At 46.1% G+C, this 23,106-nt stretch overlaps 1 protein-coding gene across 2 annotated transcripts in view; it reads left to right on the forward strand.

Annotated features, from left to right (window-relative positions):
- The first annotated feature begins 1,355 nt into the window (after positions 1-1,355).
- ZNF398 (zinc finger protein 398) overlaps positions 1,356-23,106 on the forward strand; it is a 29,452-nt gene continuing 7,701 nt past the window's right edge. Inside the window, exons 1-4 of one of the 2 annotated variants that reach the window (XM_023250704.2) lie at positions 1,356-1,683; positions 6,479-6,874; positions 14,713-14,839; positions 15,388-15,501. In XM_023250704.2, the coding sequence (XP_023106472.1) occupies positions 1,660-1,683; positions 6,479-6,874; positions 14,713-14,839; positions 15,388-15,501 (661 nt within the window). In that variant the 5' untranslated portion in view covers positions 1,356-1,659. Of the gene's footprint in view, positions 1,684-1,737; positions 2,301-6,478; positions 6,875-14,712; positions 14,840-15,387; positions 15,502-23,106 lie in introns of those variants that run through there. The other variant, XM_023250703.2, reaches the window with a different exon arrangement.

Consider the following 23,106-nt stretch of genomic DNA (forward strand, 5'->3'; position numbering starts at 1 on the left):
GGTCACTGTGTATAGTGGCAAGAACAGACAAAAATATTACAACTTAGAATCTAAATAAATGAGTACAAGCATCTTAAAACCTGCTTCTGAAAGTATCATGCCTTTTCTTGAAAGTGCACAAAACTTTAGTCAGTGAAATTGCTTCAATGGAATGCTGTCATTGCCCAAGAAATTATCAAGGCCAACAATTAAAAAGGAATAAAGTCTTTACCATAATCAGTTCCTCTTAGAGGAAGAAACACATAATTGGTGGCAATATTACCATATTATACTGACAGATGTAGCCTTGCTACTCCTTGAAGCCCAGTTGAAAGTATCTTATTTGGTGATGTAAATGAACCTGTTTATTGGCCATAAGCATCCAGCAGTCACCAGGGCTGAGAAGTTACTGTTCTTGCCTTACAAAGCCAAACTTTAACATTTTAACTGCTACGCTTTTAATAATAAAACCATAAAAACTGAGTTTCCAGGGAAGTTCGTATTTTTTTTCTTTTTTAAAAGCTCACTCTGTTATGGCGACATTCTCATTTAGAGAATAGCAATTTTTAATTTTTAACTATCAAACATTCACCACTTGACCAAAATAGATTTTCAGGTGTAGCTCCAGTCTAAAGATAGTTTGTATGCTCAAGAGCAGGTTCCCCAACGGGATGGTTCTCATACTTTTGTGATTTAGTGTTATTTGACCGTTAGGGGCATTGACTTGATTCATTTGTTGAAATACAGGCTTGGGAGGATTTTCATTCACGTCGAGCATGTTTGAACTGAGGGCTGTGCTAGAAACTCAGGATTGTGTGGTTGTCTTAACTGTAACACCCACGACCTCCATAATAACACTCGGCTCTCTCCTGTTCATCAGCACAGACGCTGCAAATCGCAACCTCAATAATCCGAGACTGCAGACTTCACTTTTGGTCCTAACACAGGCCACATGAGACGTAAGCCGCTTCACCTTGTTAGCCACAAGTGCTATGTCTGCAAATGACGGACGTCTCTTCGTCGCAGATTTGTGCCTCTCGGTCACTCGTCGTAACGCACCGGCTCGCTCCGGCGGGTCTGGCTCTCGCACTCCGCCGATCGCCACCTTTCCAAACTGGGCTGTCTTCCCGCCGGTGCGCCTCCCGTCGTACGGTGCCCGCTAACCGGGCCCTCGGGAAGAAAGGCGCTCCCGGGAACGAGCCCTGGGTTGGGGCTGGGTCCTAAACTCCTCTCTGATAGATACAGCCTCTGGGGGTAAGCGAGAAACCAGAAGCCTCGGGCGCCGCACCTCCACCGCCGGGGCGGAAGTGGCCGCCGGGGCCGGCAGGGGGCGCGCTGCGGCGGCGGGCGGGCGGCGCGGGCCTGCGGCGCGTCTAGGCCGGAGCCGTTTCCAGGGTGCGCTCGGTGGCCACAAAGCGCCAGCTGAGGGGCCGCTGCGGGCCGAGCGCCGCTGAGCCTGCCCGCCTCCTAAGCTTCACCGGCCGGCCGCCGTGCCTCCGCTGCGTCCCGGCGCCCCGAGCAGCCGCGCGAGTCCGGGCAGGGAAGGCAGAGCCGGGCGGGCGCCGCCTGCGGAGAGACCCGGAGCCGGCCTGCGTGGGGCCGCGCGCGGCGGCGGCGGCGGCGGCAGCAGCGGCGACGACGACGACGACGACTCCGGCCCGGGCCGGACAGCGCAGGGCCATGGCCGAGGCGGCCCCGGCTCCGGTAAGAGCGGCCCGCGCGCCGAGCGCTGCGAGCCCGGGACGGTCTGGGCGCCTAGGGCTCGGCGCCGCGGACCCGCGGGAGGGGAGGAGGTCGGGTCGCCCGGCCTGTCAGGCGCGGGGCCCCGGCGCAAGGGCGCTCCCGGGGTCCCGCCGGCGGGGAAGGGCCTGAGGCGCCGAGTGGGGACACCGACGCCGAACTCCGGCCCGGGACGGCGGCGCCCCCTCCCCCATCGTGCGGTCCCGGCGCCTCGGGTGCGAGGCCCGGGGCTCCTCCTTCCCATTCGGACGTTTAGAGTCGAGAGCGCGTCTTCCGCTAATGAAAGAGGAATGAGTGAAGAGGGGCTCCTCCCGCTCGGTGTCAGCCCCGCCACTGCCCGCCAGACGCGCGGCGGGCAGGAAGCTTGGTTGGGTGTTTCCATCAGCGTTCTCCGGCTCCGGCAGCCGTCCGCACGGAATCACGTTCGGGGCCGTCCGCCGGAGCCGCGCGCGGCCGCGGATGCGGCGCGGACGGTAGCCCCCGGGCGGGACGAAGGACTGCGTGAGCGCCGGGGTCCCCAGCGCCCGGTGGATGACAACGCGCGCCACTCTAGGCCCTCCGTCTGTGCTGCTGAACGACTGGTGCGGTTCCGAGGACCAGATAGCCTTATACGTGTTTATTCGTCCCGCGGCTATTGCCCGCAGGCCGGCAGCGAGCCAGGCCCTCTCCCAGTTGCTAGGGCCGCGGAGGTGACCAACGTAGTCCCTGCGCACGAGAGCCACGTAGAAGGAGCAGGGACCGGCCCAGTAGCATAGGACTGAAACGGACGCCGTGCATTTTGTCAGCCAGGAAGCCTTTGGTCGCCCCAAGGAGAGCCGTTTTAGTGAGTCAGGAAACAGAATGGGCAATGGAGTGCCTGGAAAGTGAGGAGGAAAAGAGGGAGCAGGTAGCAATGGGGTGGGGAGTAGGGTAGAGAGGAACGCAGTGTCTGCCCTTGGATCCGTTTTCCATTTTCCTTTTTTTTTTTTTTTTTTTTTTTACCCGGGTAGAGATGATCAAGCCTCAATGCCAACCCTATTTAATAGAAATAAAGTGGAAACTACATATGCACCTTTAAATTTTCTAGTACTGGCATGTAAAAAGTGCAAATAGATGAATTTAATTTTAATATATTTTATTTAATCCAAAGCATACGGAATATTTCAGTGTGTAACCAATATTGAGAACGTTTTTTTGTGGGGGGCAGGGGACGCCCGGGTGGCTCAGTCGATTAAGGATCTGACTGCTGATTTTGGCTCAGGTCATGATCGCCTGGTTTTGTGAGTTCAACCCCCCCCCCCCCCCATCTGACTCAGGCTCTGCACTGCCTGCATGGAGCCTGCTTAAGATATTCTCTCTCCCTCTGCCCCTCCCCCACGTGCACTGTCTCTCAAATAAACTTAAAAAAAAAAAAAGAATTTTAGAATTTTAGAGCACACACTAGTCGGGGCAGGGGGGGAGAGGTAGAGGGAGAATCCCAAGCAGGCTCCATGCTCAGTGCACAGCCTGAGCCAGAGGCAGACCTGAATCTCAGGACCCTGAGCCAAAACCAGGAGTCAGATGCTCAACCCACTGAGCCACCCCAGGTGCTCCCACTATTAAGAACTTACTAATGAAGTTTTCCATTTTCCCCCTTCATACTAAGTCTGCAGAATCTGGTGTGTATTTTAAACTTCCAGCAGTCCCAGTCACAATACCCACATTTCAAGTGCTAATAGCCACATGCGGTTCCCATTTCGAATGGTGCGGGTCTGCCTTTACCGAGAAGAATTAGGAGACATTGAACTACTGACCATAAAAAAGAGAAAAGAACAATGTCCCTAAAAGTGTGGAAAGCGTTGGCATTCAGAGCATAAGTGGAGAGATTAGTTTTAAATAGGATGCGTGCAACCTTTTCCTGTGGGAAGGAAGGAAGAAAGCATGGATTAAGCTACTGATGAGTTTGAAGTGAGAAGCCAGTGTAATAGGAGAAAGTTGAGAGAGTTGCAGGCTAATTACTCTTTCTTCTCAAAGTAGGAGGCCATGTTGTCCCCTGAGGTTGAGGGGGCCTGCAGTGGACAAGGGTCTCATTGCCCCACGTGTGCTCTCTGCACCACCAGCATCAGCATCACCCGGCAGCTTGGTAAAAATGCAGAATCTCAATTTGCCTCCCAGGCCTGCTGAATCAAAGTCTGCATTTTTATTTCTTAGTTTATTTATTGTAGAGAGAGAACGCGCGCGCGTGCAAGCGAGCAAGCACGAGTGGGGGAGGGGCGGAGAGATGGAGAGAGAGAATCCTAAGCAGGCTCCACACTGTCAGCGCTGAGCCAGATGCAGGGCCGATCTCATGACCTGAGCTGAAATCAAGAGTTGGACGCTCAACCGTCAAAGTCTGCCTTTTAATGAGATCTGCAGATGATTCTCGGGCACGTTAGTTTGAGAAGCGTTGTACTAAAAGTTTAAGGGGTGTGTGTGGTGGGGGGGGGGTGGCTACTATATGGAATGGGAAGAAAAGCGTAGGGGGCACCAGACAATGTTGAGTTCCTGCTGAGCTTAGAGACCACTGGTGTGGGGTGACACCAGTTTTCCCTGTCGTGTGACTTCCTTTAGTAGGGTTTACCAGCTTGCTTACAGGAACAGAGAAGGAACGGTTAGACTGATTCAGAGCTGGAGCAGGTGAGGCAGAAAGACAGAAAGGGGTTGAAGGTGGTTGAAATGATGCACCGAGGAAGGAAACAAAGCCTGTAACGGGCTGGGAAGCCAGGAGCAAATGGCTTGGGCAGGGGTTTAGTGGGATTGCAGAGCAGGTGGTGGGTGAGCTGGAGAGATGGGAGGTTGTGGCCAGGGAGCGGGTTGTCAAATTCATAGAGTCGCAAGGCTTTGTGGAGGTCATTCTGCTCCAGTCTCCCCTATGTTGTAGGACTTTCCTTCCTTCCTTCCTTCCTTCCTTCCTTCCTTCCTTCCTTCCTTCCTTCCTTCCTTTCTTTCTTTCATTTTGGAGAGAGAGAGAGAGAGAGAGAGACCATGAGCTGGGGAGAGGGGCAGAGAGAGAGAAAATATCTTAATGTTTTATTTATTTTTGATAGAGCGCAAGTGGGGGAGGGGCAGAGAGGAGAACAGAGGATCTGAAGCAGGATTTGCACTGACAGCAGTGAGCCCGGTGTAGGGATCGAACCCAAGAACCGCAAGATCATGACCTGAGCTGAAGTCGGATGATGAGAGAGAAAATCTTAAGCAGGCTCCACGTTCAGCGGGGGCTGTGTCTCATGACCCTGGGATCATGACCTGAGACAAAAGTGAGAGCTGGACACTCAACAGACTGACCCACCCAGGTTCCCTGGAATTTCTTTTTTTTAATATACATTGTATTTCACAGCATTTTCAGTGATGGGGCAGCCTGGTATTTTCTTGGAAAGATCTAGTTTCAAAAATTATTTATGTAGGACAGAGTTTGCCTGCCTGAAAATTCCATGTTCTAGTTCTGCCCTCTGGAATAAATGCAATATAATATTTAAAATATTAAACATTAAATAAAAAATGATAATGTTCTGGGGGCACCTGGGTGGCTTAGTCAGTTAAGTGTCTGACTTCAGCTCAGGTCATGATCTCACGGTTCGTGAGTTCAAGCCCTACATTGGGCTCTCTGCTGCTCTGCTCTCAGCGAAGATTCAGATCCTCTGACCCCCTCTCTCTTTGCCCCCCCCCCCCCCCGCTCTCTTGCACATGCACCCTCTCTCTCAAAAATAAATAAACGTTGGGGCGCCTGGGTGGCTCAGTCGGTTAAGCATCCGACTTCGGCTCAGGTCATGATCTTGCGGTCCGTGAGTTCGAGCCCCGCGTCGGGCTCTGTGCTGACAGGTCAGAGCCTGGAGCCTGTTTTGGATTCTGTGTCTCCCTCTCTCTCTGACCCTCCCCCGTTCATGCTCTGTCTCTCCCTGTTTCAAAAATAAATAAACGTTAAAAAAAAATTTTTTTTAATAAAATAAATAAACGTTAAAAAAATTTTTAATTAAGGGGGCTCCCGGGTGGCTCAGTCGGTTAAGCATCCGACTTTGGCTCAGGTCATGATCTTGTAGGTTTGGGGGTTCGAGCCCTGCATCGGACTCTGTGCTGACAGCTCAAAGCTTGGAACTGCTTCAGATTCTGTGTCTCCTTCTCTCTCTGCCCCTGCCCCTCCTGCACTCTCTCTCTCTCTCTGTCTCTCTCTCTCTCTCTCAAAAATGAATAAACATTTAAAACATTAAAAAAATTTTTAATTGAAAAAAGTCTGTTCTGCCTAACATTTTAGAACCATCAAATATTTGAAAATATGTTTTCTCCATGCTCAATACTCTCAGCTTTTTAAAGTATTACAGAATGGTACGGTTGAGGTTCGTAAGCAGGGTGGTGGACAGGGCTGGAGCATAAATCAATAAAGGTTTTATCAGAGGGCAGTGAGTTCAGAGGAACCTAGAAAGATCTGGTGCACGTAGGCCTTTTCCAGAAACAGAGGATGCAGCAGCAACCCAAGCCTCTGGACAATTGGCTCTACAGTGTAACACCCCAGGGGATAGGCCAGGCTGGTTCTGAATCCAGTGTCCCTCACTGTCTGACTTCATTTATCCCTGAACCGCCAAAGCAGTCCTCTTGGCTTTTGCTGCTGACGAGCACCATAAAGATGAAGCTTTTGCAGGCAGTGCTAAAACTGTATTTAGATGAATCACAGCTGGTTAACCAGCCAACCAGTCCTTCTTTGATTTTAGTTTGGCTTAGGGTTCCTTCCAACACTCAGTGTCTTGTCTCCTCTCTCCACCGCGTACAGACTTCTGAATGGGACTCTGAATGCCTTACCTCCCTGCAGCCCCTTCCTCTTCCCACGCCCCCGGCAGCAAACGAGGCCCACCTGCAGACGGCAGCCATCTCCCTGTGGACCGTGGTGGCAGCCGTGCAGGCCATTGAGAGAAAGGTGGAGGTCCACAGCCGGCGCCTCCTGCACCTGGAAGGACGGACGGGGACGGCGGAGAAGAAGCTGGCCAGCTGTGAAAAGACAGTGGCTGATCTCGGGAACCAGCTGGAGGGCAAGTGGGCCGTGCTGGGGACCCTGCTGCAGGAGTACGGGCTGCTGCAGAGGCGGTTGGAGAACTTGGAGAACCTGCTGAGAAACCGAAACTTCTGGATCCTGCGACTGCCGCCGGGGATCAAAGGGGATATCCCAAAGGTAATTCCCTCGCCCCTTCTGGGTGGAAAGTGGTACCACTAGTCCATAGACTAGGAGTTAGGGATCCTGTTGGCCAGTCAGGCTAAAGGAGCGATTAAGTTGGGTTTTGTTCATCTATTTGGAAAACATTTCACGTTCAATTTAGCTGTGATTTGAATTGAAGTGTCCGACTGAAGATTAGAAACCTCTTTCCAATTCAGAGTTGGCTACCTGGCAGATAGATTTTGTTTTTCTCTTCAGCTTTCTCCTGCCCTTTATCTCCGAGTCCCTTTTGTCTTTGTTAACCTGTCTGCTTCGTTGTTGGTGCGGAAACTAAATTAAATATCATTTCAATCAGCCCTTATGAATTTGTTGGTAATTCTGGTGAAAAGAGGAGTCTGGGGGAAGAGCTGGCAAGTAGATGGTTTGGGGCTCTCCGTAGGCCTAGGATTGGTGAGATCCTGCCCTTTAGTACCCTTTACGGAAGTATGTTGTGGGGCTAGGGCCCGGCCTTTCTGCAGGGAGTGGCCCATACACCAGAAGAAAATAAACTTCATTCTTAATCTATGGAACACAGCCTTGAGGCATCTGGTTTTCCTGAGCACATACTGTCTACTGAATATCTATATCCTGGAGGCACAGCACTGACCAATTCATGTAAGCTTCCCTGGAGCTTAAATTTTAGTGGAGAAAGACAGAAAATATAAACAGACAAGAATATAAATCCATTTAGGTGCGAGTAGATTAAAAAAGTGCTATTCGGTGATTTAGTTTTTGGTGGGTTTTCAGAGCAGCTCTCATAAAGGTGCTAATATTTAGGCTGAGACTGAATGACAGGAAGGACGCAGCTGTGAGAAGATCTGAGGAAGAACTTTCTAGGCGGTGACGATGCCCCGTGCAAAGTCCTGAAGACAAACAAACGTGGAACACTGAAGGCAAGGGGAAACCCATTAGCTGGTATGCGGTGAAAACAGGCCTGTGCCTAGAGAAATGGATGAGGTCACGTTATTTAGGACAGTGTTTTTCAGCACTGACTGTACATAGGAATCACCCGAGGGCTTTTTCTATTTTGATGGGCATCACACCTAGAGATTCCGATTTAGTGGGTCCTGGATGAGGCTAAAACACAAATCTTAACATCTCCGTGGTGGGGTCTAATGTGCAACCGGGGCTGTGAATCATTGATGTAGGGGTCTGAGACCAAGGTAAGAAATTGGTTTTATCTTGGGTGTAATGGAAAGAAATTGAGGGTTTTAAGCAGAGGAGTTCTATCTGGTTGATATTTTGAACAAATCACTTTGGCTGCTCCGTAGGAGACGGATGAGGTTGGTAGGAATAGAAGCAGGGAGAAAACAAGAGGCAGCTGCAATAGTGGGGGGGATGAGAGTGGCTTGGGTGAGGGTAGCCGTGGTGGAGACGGATAGTGGGCAGGTTTCGGACTTTTGGCGGAGATGCTGGGTAGAAGTCACGGATGGGAATTTGGTAATGAAGAACAACGATAATTTTAAATTTAGTGTGTGATAATTTACGTAGAACTTGTTCTAAGTGCTTTGGTTATTTTCATAGGAACCCTAACTTGCCCAAGATCATTTAGTTACTAAATATAAGTAATAGAGTAGTATTGCAACCCAGCTGGCTCCAGAGCATATGCTCTTAACCACCTTAGGTTTACTGACTGTTAGGCTTTTGGCTCAAGAACCCGATGGATGGTGGTGACATTTACTGAGATGGGGACTATCTTGAGGAGTGGGAAGGAATTAGGAGCTCTCTTTTGGCAGTATTAGGTTTGAGGTGCCCGTGATACAGTCAGGAGAGATGTTAAGTGGTCCCCGCGGCTCAGAGAGGAGTAATATTTGGCAGTCATGGGTGCACAGACCCTGTTGAAAGTCCTGAGACTGGAGGTGATTGCCTCAGGAGAAAGCATGGCGAAGCAGGGAGAAGAGTCCAAGGACCATGCTCCAGGGGCAGGCAGAGCTGGCAAAGGAGACCAAAAGGAGTGGCCAGCGAGATGGAAACAAGATAGGAGTGTATGTGGCATCACAGGACGAGGAGGAAAAGCATTCAAGGAGAAAGCTGTCATTTGGATTGCATGTCACTGAGAGATCTAGAAAGATGCAGACAGAGTATGATTTGGCAACACAGACCTTGCCGGAGACCTTGCTAAGACGCGGGGCTGAGAAGTCTGGGAAGGGCAGGTTGAAGAGTGAGTGGGAAGGGAGAAAAGGGAGAGAATGATGACCGATGCCTCTTTCCAGGTTTGCAGGGAGGGATATCAGAGTCAGCATCTGATAGAGAACCTTCCCCAGTGTGTTTTACTTGTGTGTCTGGAGCCCCTCCAGGAGTTCTTTGGGATAATTTATACTTAGCATTGCCATAAGATTAGTAGAAAAGGTAAGTTAAAGTGTGTACCCATTGTCTTACCTAGATAAATGGATAACGTTTAAACTCTCCATCTTAAACTCCAAAATCATATAGAAGATAATGTGATATTTCTTTAAGATATCTTCATGAAGTTAGAACATATTAGAGATTTATTAGCTTTAAATATGGAAGTAAAATTTGCGTCTTTGCTTTGTTGAAAATACTCTTCTTATTCTGTCTTTATTTTTGTTTGTTTATTTCTTTTTTTTTTTTTTTTTCAACGTTTATTTATTTTTTTGGGACAGAGAGAGACAGAGCATGAACGGGGGAGGGGCAGAGAGAGAGGGAGACACAGAATCGGAAACAGGCTCCAGGCTCCAGGCTCCGAACCATCAGCCCAGAGCCTGATGCGGGGCTCGAACTCACAGACCGCGAGATCGTGACCTGGCTGAAGTCGGACGCTTAACCGACTGCGCCACCCAGGCGCCCCTGTTTATTTCTTTTTGAGAGAGACAGAGAGAGCTGGGGAAGGGCAGAAGGAGAGAGAATCCCAAGCAGTCTTCTCGCTATCAGCACAGAGCCTGACTCAGGGCTCAAACTCATGAACCATGAGATCATGACCAGAGCCAAAATCAAGAGTCGGACACTTACTGACTGAACCCCTCCCCCCCGCCCCCGCCGCCAGGTGACCCTGTCCTTACTTCTGAGTGCCAAGTTCAGAATAATCTCCCCTCAGTTTTCTTCTTACTTTCAATTTTAAACTGTGGTAAAATGTGCACAACCTAAAATGTACCATTTTCGCCACGTTTAAATGCCCAGTTTAGTGTTACTCAGTACATTCACATCACTGTGCAACTACCAACACCATCCATCTCCAGAACTTCCCAAACTGAAACTCTGTCTCCATTAAATGCTAATCCCCCAGCCCCTCTGCCCCGGCCCCTGGCGCCCACCATTCTGCTTTCTGTCTCTGTGAATTTGACTCTTCTGAGTCCCTCATATAAATGAGATCATACACTATTTGTCCTTCCGTGACTGGCTTATTTCACTCAGCACAATATCTTCCAGGTTCACCCATGTTGTATCAGCATTTCCTTTTTAAGGCTGAATACTCCACTTCTCTCAGAATTTTAAAGGCATCGGTCCTTTGTCTCATAACATCGAATGCCATTGATGATAAACCTTAATACCAAATCGATTCCAAATTAATATTTCAGCATTAATTCCAAATGAACACCAAATCCGTTTACAAGAAATCTGTTCTCTAGAATCTTCCCATTTGTACTTGGTTTTTTGGGTTTTTTTTGTACTTGTTTTTCTAAAACGTGTTGAGGGTGTGTCTTCGTGTAGGTCTTTTAACATTTGTGTCACACACTTGGTGTTATCTTTCATTCGGAAGATGGGTGTCTTGTTCGGCTCTGGAAACTTTTCTTCCATAATCCTATTTTTAGAATATTTCATCCCATTTCTCCTGTTTTTTTCTGGAACTACCATCTGACTCATGGTGGGTTGTGATCTTTGTCTCTAACTTTCCCTTCCTATTATTCACCTTTTTCTTTTTTTTATTTCAAAAGAATTTTTTTATGTTTATTTTTGAGAGAGAGAAAGGGCGTGAGCGGGGAAGGGGCAGGGAAAGAGGGAGACACAGAATCTGAAGCAGGCTCCAGGTTCTGAGCTGTCAGCACAGAGCCCGACAGGGCTCAAACTCATGAACTGTGAGATCATGACCCGAGCTGAAATCAGACACTTAAGCGACTGAGCCACCCAAGCACCCCCTATTCACCTATGTTTATTTACCTTTGAGACAGCGTGAGTGGGGGAGAGGCAGGGAGAGAGTGAGACACAGAATCTGAAGCAAGCTCCAGGCTCTGAGCTGTCAGCACAGAACCCGACGCGGGGCTTGAAGGCACGAGTCATGAGATTGTGACCTGTGCTGAAGCCGGTCGCCCAACCGACTGAGTCACCCAGGTGCCCCTTACCTTTAAAATGTTTTTTTTAAGTTTATTTATTAAAAAAAAAAAAAATGTTTAACGTTTATTTGTTACTGAGAGACAGAGACAGAGCACAAGCACAGGAGGGGCAGAGAGAAGAGGAGACACAGAATCTGAAACAGGCTCCAGGCTCTGAGCTGTCAGCACAGAGCCTGACGCGGGGCTCGAACTCACAAACTGCAAGATCATGACCTGAGCTGAAATCGGACGCCCAACTGACTGAGCCACCCAGGCGCCCCATATTTATTTTTTTATTTAGAGAGCGCACGCATGTGCAAGTGGGGGGAGGGGGAGAGAGAGAATCCCAAGCAGGCTCCGCACTGTCAGTGCAGAACCTGATACTGGGATCAAACCCACGATCCATGAGATCCTGACCTGAGCTGAAATCAAGAGTCAGATGCTTAACTGACTGAGCCACCCAGGAGCCCCTTGTTCACCTTTTTAGAGTTTCATCACCTTCCTTTCCAGACTTTCTCATTTTTATTTTAAAAATTACATATTTAGGGATGTCTGGGTGTGGCTCGGTTGAGTGACCTGCTTCAGCACAGGTCATGATTTCATGGTTCGTGGGTTCGAGCCCCGTGTCGGGCTCTGTGCTGACAGCTTGGAGCCTGGACCCTGCTTTGGATTCTGTGTCTCCTTCTCTCTCTCTGCTCCTCCCCCACTCATGCTCTGTCTCTCTCTCTCAAAAATAAATAAACATTAAAAAAAAATTACATATTTAATTTTCAAGAATAGTTATTTCTATCTCCTTTTTTTGAAGCAACCTGAATTTATTTAAATGGATGTGATATTCAAATGTCTCTGGGAATATGTATTAGAGGCTTGTTTGATTTGTTCATTGTTTTTTTGTTTTTGTTTTTGTTTTTATGTTTGTTTATTTTTGAGACAGAGAAAGACAGAGAATGAATGGGAGAGGGTCAGAGAGAGGGAGACACAGTCTGAAGCAGGCTCCAGGCTCTGAGCTGTCAGCACAGAGCCCGACGCGGGGCTCAAACTCACGGACTGTGAGATCATGACGTGAGCCGAAGTCGGATGCTTAACCGACAGAGCCACCCAGATGCCCCTGTTCATTGTTTTTTCTTCTAGGATCGTTTGTAGTGTTTGTGTATCCTCATAGCATCATTTTTTTTAATATTGAGTAAACCTAGGTTGTGTATCCATAAGTGACAGGCTCAACTGATTAATAGGTTAATGACAGGAAGCTGGCATGTCTCCTCGGCCACCGTGTGAATCTGTTTAACCAAAAGATCTTTCCTTTACAGCAGAGAGCTGCCTCCATTGATGCTAGACATAGTTGGGCTTTGCTTTGAGGTGCCCTGGTGAGGAGCAAGTAGGGGGTGCAGGGACCACCCAGAGACCAGGAGGGAAGCGGTACTCTGTGTCATCACATGCCCCCTGGAAGTGCATGCTGTCTCCAGGCAGGCTGGGCTGTTAGATGTCCTTAGAGGTGATGTCTGCCGTTTCAGCTCTGGGGTAAACGCTGCCGCTTCCTCCCTCTGCCAGGGCAGTGGAGGGGTCCCTGCTAGTCCCAAGATAGACCTTCAAACTGCAACCCATAATCACTTTTCTTCCCACTCATTCATTGTCTCTGCCGGCTTTGAGCTTGGAATTCTCTGGATTCTTCAACTGCAGTCTGTCCTTCGCGGAGTAGTGGAGCTGCGGCTTCCTCCCACACCCTGGACCCCAGCGCATGCCCATCGTTTGGGTCTCGGTGCGAAACTCATCAAAAACTCTGGTCTAGTGATGGCTTCTCCTTATTCTTGGCACTGCTTTAGATTTATGGGGCGTCTAGGTGGCTCAGTTAAGTGTTTGACTTCGGCTTAGGTCATGATCTCGTGGTTCATAAGATCAAGCCCTGCATTGGGCTCTGCACTCCCAGTGAGGAGCCTGCTTTGGATTCTCTGTCTCCCTCTCTCTCTGCCCCTCCCCTCCTCAAAAATAAAAAAAACATTAAAAGAAAAAAAGATTTAGTCCCTGCTGATCTTATTTACTGTCATTTCAGTAGAACTCAGGGAGGGAAGGAAGATACATATGTGTTTAGTTCATAGCCTTGAACCAGAATCCCATCCTGATCCTTTTTTTTTTTTAATCATTATTTTGTCATGTGTTTTTGTTGTAAGGTATCACAAATCTTTTGTGTAGTGACATTAGATACAATTATGTCATCTACACTTGCCCTCACCCTGGCTTTAGGTGCTGAGCAAGTGTAAAGTAAGTAATTTAAAGTTCTAGCCCCTAAAGAACAAAATTTCTAGTTGGAAAATGAAGAAATTAGAAAATAAACCCAGTTGCCTCATAGTATTGCATAGACCTTTGACCCTTAATGAGTATGTTAAGTTTATGAAAATAAATATGTATGGTTTTCATTGAATTTTTTAATTTTGGGAAAAAAATGTGTGTGTGTGTGTGTGTGTGTGTGTGTGTGTGTGTGTGTGTGTATAGTAGATACCAGAAATGTTTCTTCTTCTCTGATATTCCTTTTTCCATAGTATCCTGTTTTTATTTTATGGGTGGTGTAATATCTCTCAAATCTTTGTGGGAATACTAGTTAGGAGGTGGTGGTGGTTTGTTTTTGTTTTTTAAATTCTGTTGCCTGGGTATTTGTTTCCTTCCACATTTTCCTCCCTTATTTTAGTCTTTCTTGTTCAAGTGGCCGACTTTGCTAAATGGGCATTGACACTTAGTGCTTAGCTTGTATTTCAGAATTTAACTACAGGAAGCTGTCCGGTGACAGGAGGGTGAGCTAGCCTTATGATCAGCTAGATGCCAGAATGAGGCGATAGTGCCCGTACTAGGTACCTTAAATTCCCCAGGCAACTCTTATACTTCATTACAGAAGAACCTTCCAGTTTTTACCTAGGGAAAAGTGCCTAGCTTTGGACGAAACGTTGCCAGAGGGTGGGGAGATTCTGTTCTGCGTATGACCATTCCCTACATGAAGCCCGAGCTCCCAACTCGGCAGGCTTCATCATTGTCGTCTGAAAGTAATCTCCAGTTTTCCATGCTTACATGTTTTTCCTGTTCCCATTAGGCCTGTTAATAACCCACCAGAGCCCCATCTCTTCTGGACTCATCCCAGCCCTATTATAGCTCGATATCCAAAATTTCTGGCCCATGTCTTCAATTTGAATGTGACCATATGCTTATTTTGGGCAGAAACCGTATTTTTGTAATCTTGGCACTTAGGATAAAGCTTGTACGTAGTGGGTATTCAGAACATGTTGTATCGTGTGAATTATATACTGCTTTGCATCTGTGCCTCTCTCCGTGAGGGACTGTTTACAAGTCATGTGCTCCAACCTCCCAAAACTCGTCGCTCTAAAGTTTATTGCCTTTCTCCTTGCAAACATCTTCAACTCCTAGAGGTCAGGTCTGTGCCCTGTTTTTCCTGTATCCCTCCTGCATCCCACACAGTCTTTGTGTGACAAGTAGGCACTTAGTAAGATTGGCTAAATGACTGAATTGCAGTGGGAGGGACTAACTCCAATATGATTATAATTTCAGGTGCCTGTGACATTTGATGATATTTCCATCTACTTTTCCACTCCAGAGTGGGAAAAATTAGAAGAATGGCAAAAAGAGCTTTACAAGAATATCATGAAGGGCAACTACGAGTCTCTTATCTCCATGGGTGAGGCTAAGTTGGCGCCTTTTGAATGAGGGGACCCCAGCTCCACGGGGGCTTAGAGCAGTCCCTTTCCCTCCAGCGGTCCTCATTTTCCCTCTGTCCCCACACACTTCAGATTCTAGGTGCAAGCGAGAGGTTTCCAGTTCACCCTTCCCAAGTAGGAAATCATAATCTCTCCTGCCAGTTCATCGGATGGAGAATGAAGCTCAGGGTTAGGGGTCTCCCAGTTGCAGTGGTTTCCATAGGTGTTCTTCACTTTGAAAGGGCCTTGTTCTCCCCTGTGAGGCAACTGTCCCTCTTCCTCAGTGAAAGTAGCAGGTGGGCAGTGCTAAAGTAGCACACATGCCTTTCTCATCACCTCTCCTCTCGTGTGCATTCCCAAGAGATGTCATCCGTACAGGAGGGGAATGGAAGGGGAGGAGCGCTCTAGAATCTGAAACAAGTTCCCTGGGACTGTGGACCTCAAAGCCTACAATTCAGCTTTAATGGCAATTAGTTGTCATCCTCATTGAGCTCTTTGTCATACCTCCTTTCCCTTCTTCCTCTCCTAGATTATGCCATGAATCAACCTGATGTCTTATCTCAGATTCAGCCGGAAGGAGAGCATAACACAGAGGAGCAGGCAGGACCAGAGGAGAGTGAGATTCCCACAGACCCCAGTGAAGGTAAGTAGGAGAGGAGATGATCCCCTCCTTGTCTCCCCTTCCTGGTCAGAGACCATGGCTCAGAACTAAGTAAGCAGGGCTTGGGGCTTCTAGAGCCTCTCCAATCTCAATCAGCTAGACTGTGAGTAATGCCTGACCCTCAGACACTTAAATAGGAGAGAGTATTAGAGATTGCCGGTCCATGGCCTGTCCCCACGACTACTTCACCTCTGAGGGCTATTCATGGTGTTCCGTGACTGGTTCCCACACCTAATTATCTGGTAAAATTAACATCCTTAGATGGCAGGGGAAGCGGTAATGCTTTCCTGGAGGGAAGTGGCTTCAGTGAATATACACTGGGCGGGTCAGAAATGATGGGGGGCGGTGGGCATCCACAGGGTCCCTCGGAGGAGATGCACTTAATGGGCGGAGCCCAATGATGGCCACCTGGGCAAACTTCACCTGGTTTGGGAGCCAGCTGTCATTAATGAGCCCTCCCTACTTTATTTGGTTGGCAGCTGCCTGCTGTTGTGTGCAAAGACTGCTCAGCCACGTACAGTTGTAGTGTTTGTCTCAAGTCCCACCTCTGCGGTCAGAAAAAGCTCACCATTTCGTTCTTTGTTGGACAGAAAGCTCACAGAAAGTTCATCCTTCAGACCACTCTATTAGATGAACTTTTCTTGGAACCCACCCCCTCTCCCGGGCACTATTTTTTTTCTAACGTTTCATTATGAAAATTTCTAAATAGAAAAGTTGAAATAATTTTACAGTGAACACCTAGATACCTACCACCTAGATTCTGTCACTAACAGTTTACACGTATTTATCCATCTCTGCATCCCTATCAATCCATCCTATTTTCAGTGTATTTCCAGTTCAATACACACATCAGTACATTTCCCCAGAGGGCCGCCTGGGTCATCTCAGTTGGCTTGGTGCCCAACACTTGATTGTGGCTCAGATCATGATCCCAGGGTTGTGGGATTGACCCCATACTCAGTGTGAAGCCTGCTTAAGATTCATTCATTCTCTTCCTCTCTCCCCCCTCCCTCCCTCCCTGTCCTCCTTTTCTTCCTTCCTCCCTCTGCCCCTCTCCCCTGCTTGAGTTCTCTCTCTCTCCTTCTTAAAAAAAAAAAAAAAATTCCCCATATGTAGTTCAGTATGAATATCATTAGCCTAGAGTTCAATATATTTTTTTAAGTTTATTTATTTATTTTGAGAGAGAGAGAGTATGAAGAAGAGCAGGGGAGGGGCAGAGAAAGAGAAAGAATCTTAAGCAGGCTCCGCACTGACAGTTCAGAGCCCAACATGGTGCTCGAACCCACGAACCATGAGATCATGACCTAAGCCGAAACCAAGAGTTGGACACTTAACCGACTGAGCCACCCAGGAGCCCTGAGTTTTTTATTTTTAAATGTCTGTTTCTTTATTTTGAGAGAGTATGTGAACAGGCGAAGGGGCAGAGAGAGAGAGGGGGAGAGAGAATCCCAAGCAGGCTCCACGCTGTCAGCACTGAGCCCAGCTTGGGGCTTTACCTCCCAAACTGAGATCATGACCTGATCTGAAATCAAGAGTTGGACATTTAACTGACTGAGCCACCCATGCACCCCAACAATCTCTGAATTTTGAAGAATGTATATATCTGCCACACATTATGTTATTCTACAGTCTCTGTGGGTGGTGGTATTAAGCAATCAAACAGGTTGAATTTGATAAACCTTTATATCATGGATCTAAGTAATGAATCTAAAATCATATCACAAAGATGGGTGACTCGATTACAGAAATTATTGGAAATTATGCCGTAGTTGATGTTATTGGCTATCTAACATAGTTTTCAACCAGTATAAATCAGGGTGTCATCTTATTTTTGAGGATGAATGGAAAAGGTGTAAATAATTTGGTTTTATAATAATATATGAAAATTTCATTTAGTTGCCATTTTGTCTATTTTTACCATGGCTTTTTTTTTTTTTTTAATGTTTGTTTATTTTTGAGAGAGAGAGCGCAAGTAGGGAAGGATCAGAAAGAGGGAGACACAGAATCCGAAGCGGGCTCCAGGCTCCGAGCTGTCAGTACAGAGCCCGACGCGAGGCTCAAACTCACGAACCATGAGATCATGACCTGAGCTGAAGTCAGATGCTTAACCAACTGAGCCACCCAGGCGCCCCTTATCATGGTTTTTAAGGCTCCATTTGTGGGTGGTCAACCAAATGTATTAATACATGTTTACGGAAAATTAACAGTGTAAGCATTGAATTTCTTTAATGCTCTGGTTTGATTCCGTACAGTTTTAGCTTACATTGGTGATTATCAACCTAGGTACTTACTAGGACTTGAGGACAGGCTTCATATTATTTGGGCAGATCAATATATAGCATTTTTAAAACCCCCTCAGATGTGTCTCTACTTTAGAATCCTTTATATTTCCCCGCTTATAGATTTAATCATATATTCATGCCTTTTCATTCATTTAAGCCTATTTTCTTTTGGTTGCTGAAATTGTCAACTTGGCAAGTGAGATGATTTTTAAATGGTTTCCTGCGTCTTTCCAGTACTGCCTCAGTACTTATTTTCTTAAAAAAAAATATGCTCCAGTCTATTCTGGGGCGTCCCCAAGGCCACCCCCAGGTTCGGTCCTTCACTAGGAGGACACGCAGGATTCAGCATAATGTCATGCTTAGGGCTGAGGTTTATTACAGCAAAAGGATACAGAGCAAAGCCAGCAAAGATAAAGGGTGCCCAGGGCAAAGTCTGGAGGGAACCAGGGGAACCTTCCAGAGTCCTCTCTCAGTAGAGTCTCACAGGACACATGCGGTTCCTCCAGCAGGGAGTTGTGACAACATGCACAGCATGTTGTTTCCCAAAGAAACTTAGAGACTTAGCATTCAAGGGTTTCACTACAAGCTGGTCACATAGGCATCCTCTGCCTAGCATATTCCAAAGTTCTGGACTCCCAGAAGGAAAAGAAACGTTCAGCATAACCTCCACTGCACAAACTAGGCCAGGCAAAGCCCTCCTAACATTTGGGGGAAGTTTCCAATTGGTGTAGGGACGTAAACCTTGCAACAGGCGTTTCTGACGACAGGCAGGCTCAGGCTGTTGCCTTAACACAGGCCCAGCAGAGTTTTCTGCTCCTAACACACGCACAAAATCCCGATTCCTTTCAGTGGAGAATAAACTGGTTATTAGGGTGCATACAAATACTAGGCAGAGGTACTCATTCTAGGCCACTTTAGTGACATAACTAATAAAATATCTTTTTGATAGATTATTCTCCATTTAGGTTTTGTTGTTGTTGTTGTTGTTTTAAAGTAATCTTTACACCCAACATGGGGCTTGAACTCACAATCCTTTGGTCTCATGCCCCTGAGATCAAGAGTTGCATACTTACAGACTAAGCCAGCCAGGCACCCCTCTTCCCTTAGAGTTCTAACCATTTAAATCCTATTTTCATCTTGTTCTAATGGAAACACTAATCATTTTTGTTTGTTTGCTTTTTTACTTTTGTGCAAGCAGCTTTTCTTCCATAAAGCAACATCATATTTTTAAAAATCAATTTTAGGTGTGCCTGGGTGGCTCAGTTGGTTAAGCATCCAACTTTGCCACAGTTTGATCTCAAAGTTTGTGAGTTCGAGCCCTGCATCGGGTTCTGTCTCCCTCTTTCTGTCTCACTCTCTTTCTCTCTCTGCCCCTCCCCCCTCCCCCCGCTTACACTCTGTCTCTTTCTTAAAAATACACTTTTTAAAACTTTTACTTATTTTTGAGAGACAGAGAGCATGAATGAGGGAGGAGCAGAGAGAAAGGGAGACACAGAATCCAAAGCAGGCTCCAGGTTCCAAGCTGCAGCACAGAACCCGACGCAGGGCTCTAACTCATGAACTGTGAGATCATGACCTGAACCGAAGTCAGATGCTTAACCATCTGAGCCACCCAGGCACCCCTAAACAAATTTTTTTAATCAATTTTAACACATTGTATAATTTATTATTGTCAGTGTATTTATATTGGAATAATTGATGGACTTCTAGAAACCTTAATCTTCTGAAATAATTTGGATTTTTATCCATATTTCTCATAAAATAAAGCCCATAATGTATTATTGTATTACATTTTAGAGCTTTCGAAAGAACTGTGCGTTATAATAAAAATATGTAGCTAGAAAGGATTTGAGGATAGTAATGGTACCATGCGAGTCCCCTTCCTTTTTATGGCCAAATATCTTGGAATTAATGTTACATTCTGTCCCTATCACCATCATCTGAATCCGATGAAGGGAAAGAGAAATTGTTATACCTCCCTAGGGAATGGTCATGGATACCTATTGATGTGTTGGATAAAATTCCATACACTCAGTAGAGAAGAGTGGTGAATGGGAGAATACAGAAAAATATAATCTTGAGATTTTCTGAAGTTCTTCTTTATTATTAGGGCCAAGTGCAGATCAGCTGTGTGTGGGGGGGTGGGGGGCATGGCCATTATTTAGTCACTAACGGTTTGAATATTGAACTCCCAAGTTTTTGCAATTCTTTGGAGAAAAACTACCCAAGAAGTTCCAATGGAATAATTACTGAAAGTCCATTATCTTTGTCCTTCTTCTAGTTCAGAAGCCATGAACTCAAGCAATGATTCTAAAATGACCCAAAAGTAAAACAAATTCGTTTCTAAGTCTTACACTTCTGGGGAGATCTCCTTGGTCATGGTTTCAGGTACATTGCCATTAGCCCCTGTTGATGCCTGTTGACCCTAGTCCAGTGAGGCCATCGTTTCCTATACAAACTCAGTGATTAAGGCACATCCCAATATGATACCCCTTAGATTTTGCTTTATCCTGCTTGAAAACAAGAATCATCCTGGGAATGATAAAACTCTGAGGTTTTAACTCACACAAATACTTAACACATTCACCTGGCAACGTTTCCATTCCACACCTGTTTCACAAAAAGTTTAAAACAATTTTTAATGTTTATTTATTTTTGAGAGAGAGATGACGGAGTGCAAAAGGGGAAGGGGCAGAGAGAGAAGGAGACACAGAATCCGAAGCAGGCTCCAGGCTCCCAGCTCCCAGCTGTCAGCACAGAGCCTGACGCAGGGCGCGAACTCACAAGCTGCGAGATGGTGACCTGAGCCGAAGTTGGACGCTTAACCGACTGAGCCATCCAGGCGCCCCTCACAAAAAGTTTTAAAAGAAAATTTTTATATTTTTACCAATGGTTGTTTCATGTATCAAGTATTGTTTATTGTCTCCTTAAAAAGCCAGATCTCTGTACCATTTTTAACTCAGTTTATAACACCTTTGTATATATCCCAAAACCTCAAGGTTCCAGCTCCTTTTCAGACAGCATGGGCCCTTACCTGTTTCTCACACACACACACACACACACACACACACACACACACACTCACTCACACACACTCCAATTTCCTCATAGTTAAAATAATATTTAACTGGTGTAGACATTAAATTTTTATATTTTCTTGTGATCAGCTTTTCTATTTTTAACTACCTCTCAGACCTAGAACCTCAGCATTTTTTGACTTCCTCCTCATTGCTATTCAGGTTTTCTGTATTCTCTGGCTTTTCCAAAGCCTGCTGCTTGCATGAACCCACGATTTGACTTTCATTTTATGGTTCTGTAAGTATCCACTGTTGGGACTCTGCAGGCCTGTGAGGAATGTGCTCTGAAAGTTGTGGTGGCCCGGCCGGCAGCTGCCATACTGTCACCATGCAGGTTTCTGTCTCAGGCCATCACAGTATTCATGTTCTGCTCCTTTCATTTCGGGTCCAAAAGGTTCTCCGGCTACGCTCCCACCACTCCCACTCCAGCATAGGACGTACCACAGTATTCTTTGCATTCTGTGACTGGAGTGCCGAGACCGAATTATTTAACAAAATCAGTATGTCCTTAGTTGTACTGATCTAGCTAAATGACCATAGGAACTTTTAGCATCATTATTCCACAGGAAAGGTTGGCTTCCTATGATTTCCCAAGTTCAGTGAAGATATACTTAGCCAGTGGGTTTTTTTTTTTTAATTTTTTTAATGTTTTTATTTTTGAGACAGAGAGAGACAGAGCATGAGCAGGCGAGGGGCAGAGAGAGAGGGAGACACAGAATCCGAAGCAGGCTCCAGGCTCTGAGCTGTCAGCACAGAGCCCAACGCGGGGCTCAAACTCATGGACTGTGAGATCATGTCCTGAGCCGAAGTCGGACGCTTAACCGACTGAGCCACCCAGGCGCCAGTGGGTTTTAATAAAGTGGAGAACTGGGTTGTTTTTTTTTACCCTTCCATAACTTTTATGGTTAGCTGCTAACAAAAGATTGGACAGAATCCAAATACCCATCAGTAGGGGACTCTTGAATAAACAATGGTATAGCTACCTAGTACAGCTCTAGAAAGGAATGAGAAAGATCTCTGTACATTATGTTTTATCTTTATTTTTGAGAGAGAGAGCGTGAGCAGGGGAGGGGCAGAGAGAGAGAGAGAGAGAGAGATACCAAATTGAAAGCAGGCTCCAGGCTCTGAGCTGTCAGCACAGAGCCTGACACGGGGCTCAAACTCATACACTGTGAGATCATGACCGGAGCCGAAGTCGGACGCTTAACTGACTGAGCCACCCAAGCTCACTACCTTGTAATTATTTTATATAATTAAAAAAAAACAATTAGAATTTAAAAAGCATAGGCTGACATAATTAAACTATATAATTCATGTGTGACATAAATACATAAAATAGATTTCTTTCAAATGGCTTTAAAACATAATATTTGAGGTGCCTGGGTGGCTCAATTGGTTAAGCATACGACTTTGGCTCAGGTCATGATCTGGTGTTTTGTGGGTTTGAGCCCTGCATTGGGCTCTGTGCTGACAGCTCAGAGCCTGGAGCCTGCTTCGGATTCTGTTTCCCTCTCTCTCTGCCCCTCCTCACTCATGTGCTGTCTCTATCTCTCAAAAACAAATAAACATTAAAAAAAAGTTTTTTAATAAATAAAACATAATATTTTAACTATATATCCCTAGAAGATGTATAAAAGAGTCACAAAATAATCTCAAATCGAGTTCATATTTTTGTTTATAACATTGCTATTATTTTGACACACGTCTTCAGATAAAGCAAAGATTATATTAATGTCATTAGGAACCAAAATTTTCAAGGTAAGGGAGAAAAGATACAAGTATAAAATGAAAGGATTTAATGAAAGCCGTGTAATCTTATATATGAATCATGAATATGAATGTAAACTCATGACATTTTTTCTAAAAGGTATTTATTTCAATAGCTGTGTCCATTGAAAAGAGAAGTAACAACAACCTGTTAACTGTTGGCATCCTCATCATCCAGATTGCGGTCTCTAAATTCTGTTTCTCAGATCAGTGATTGTGTGCGTGGAACAGGAAATGTCCAGGATGAACCTGGGATAGTCTGTCATGCCAGAAATGGAAGAAACTAGATGTCTGATGATATGAAAAGACATGGAGCCTCTCTGAAGAGGCTCCCACTGGCCAAAGAAGGCACAATTTGAGCAATGGATTGAAACTCATCAAATATATTACACCCCACCCCCCGCAAAAAAAAAAGTCAAAACCACTTGAATCACATGTAGAGGTTTCTAAAGCACTGTTTT

This window comes from Felis catus, chromosome A2 (assembly GCF_018350175.1).
Source record: "Felis catus isolate Fca126 chromosome A2, F.catus_Fca126_mat1.0, whole genome shotgun sequence".
NCBI lineage: Eukaryota > Metazoa > Chordata > Mammalia > Carnivora > Felidae > Felis > Felis catus.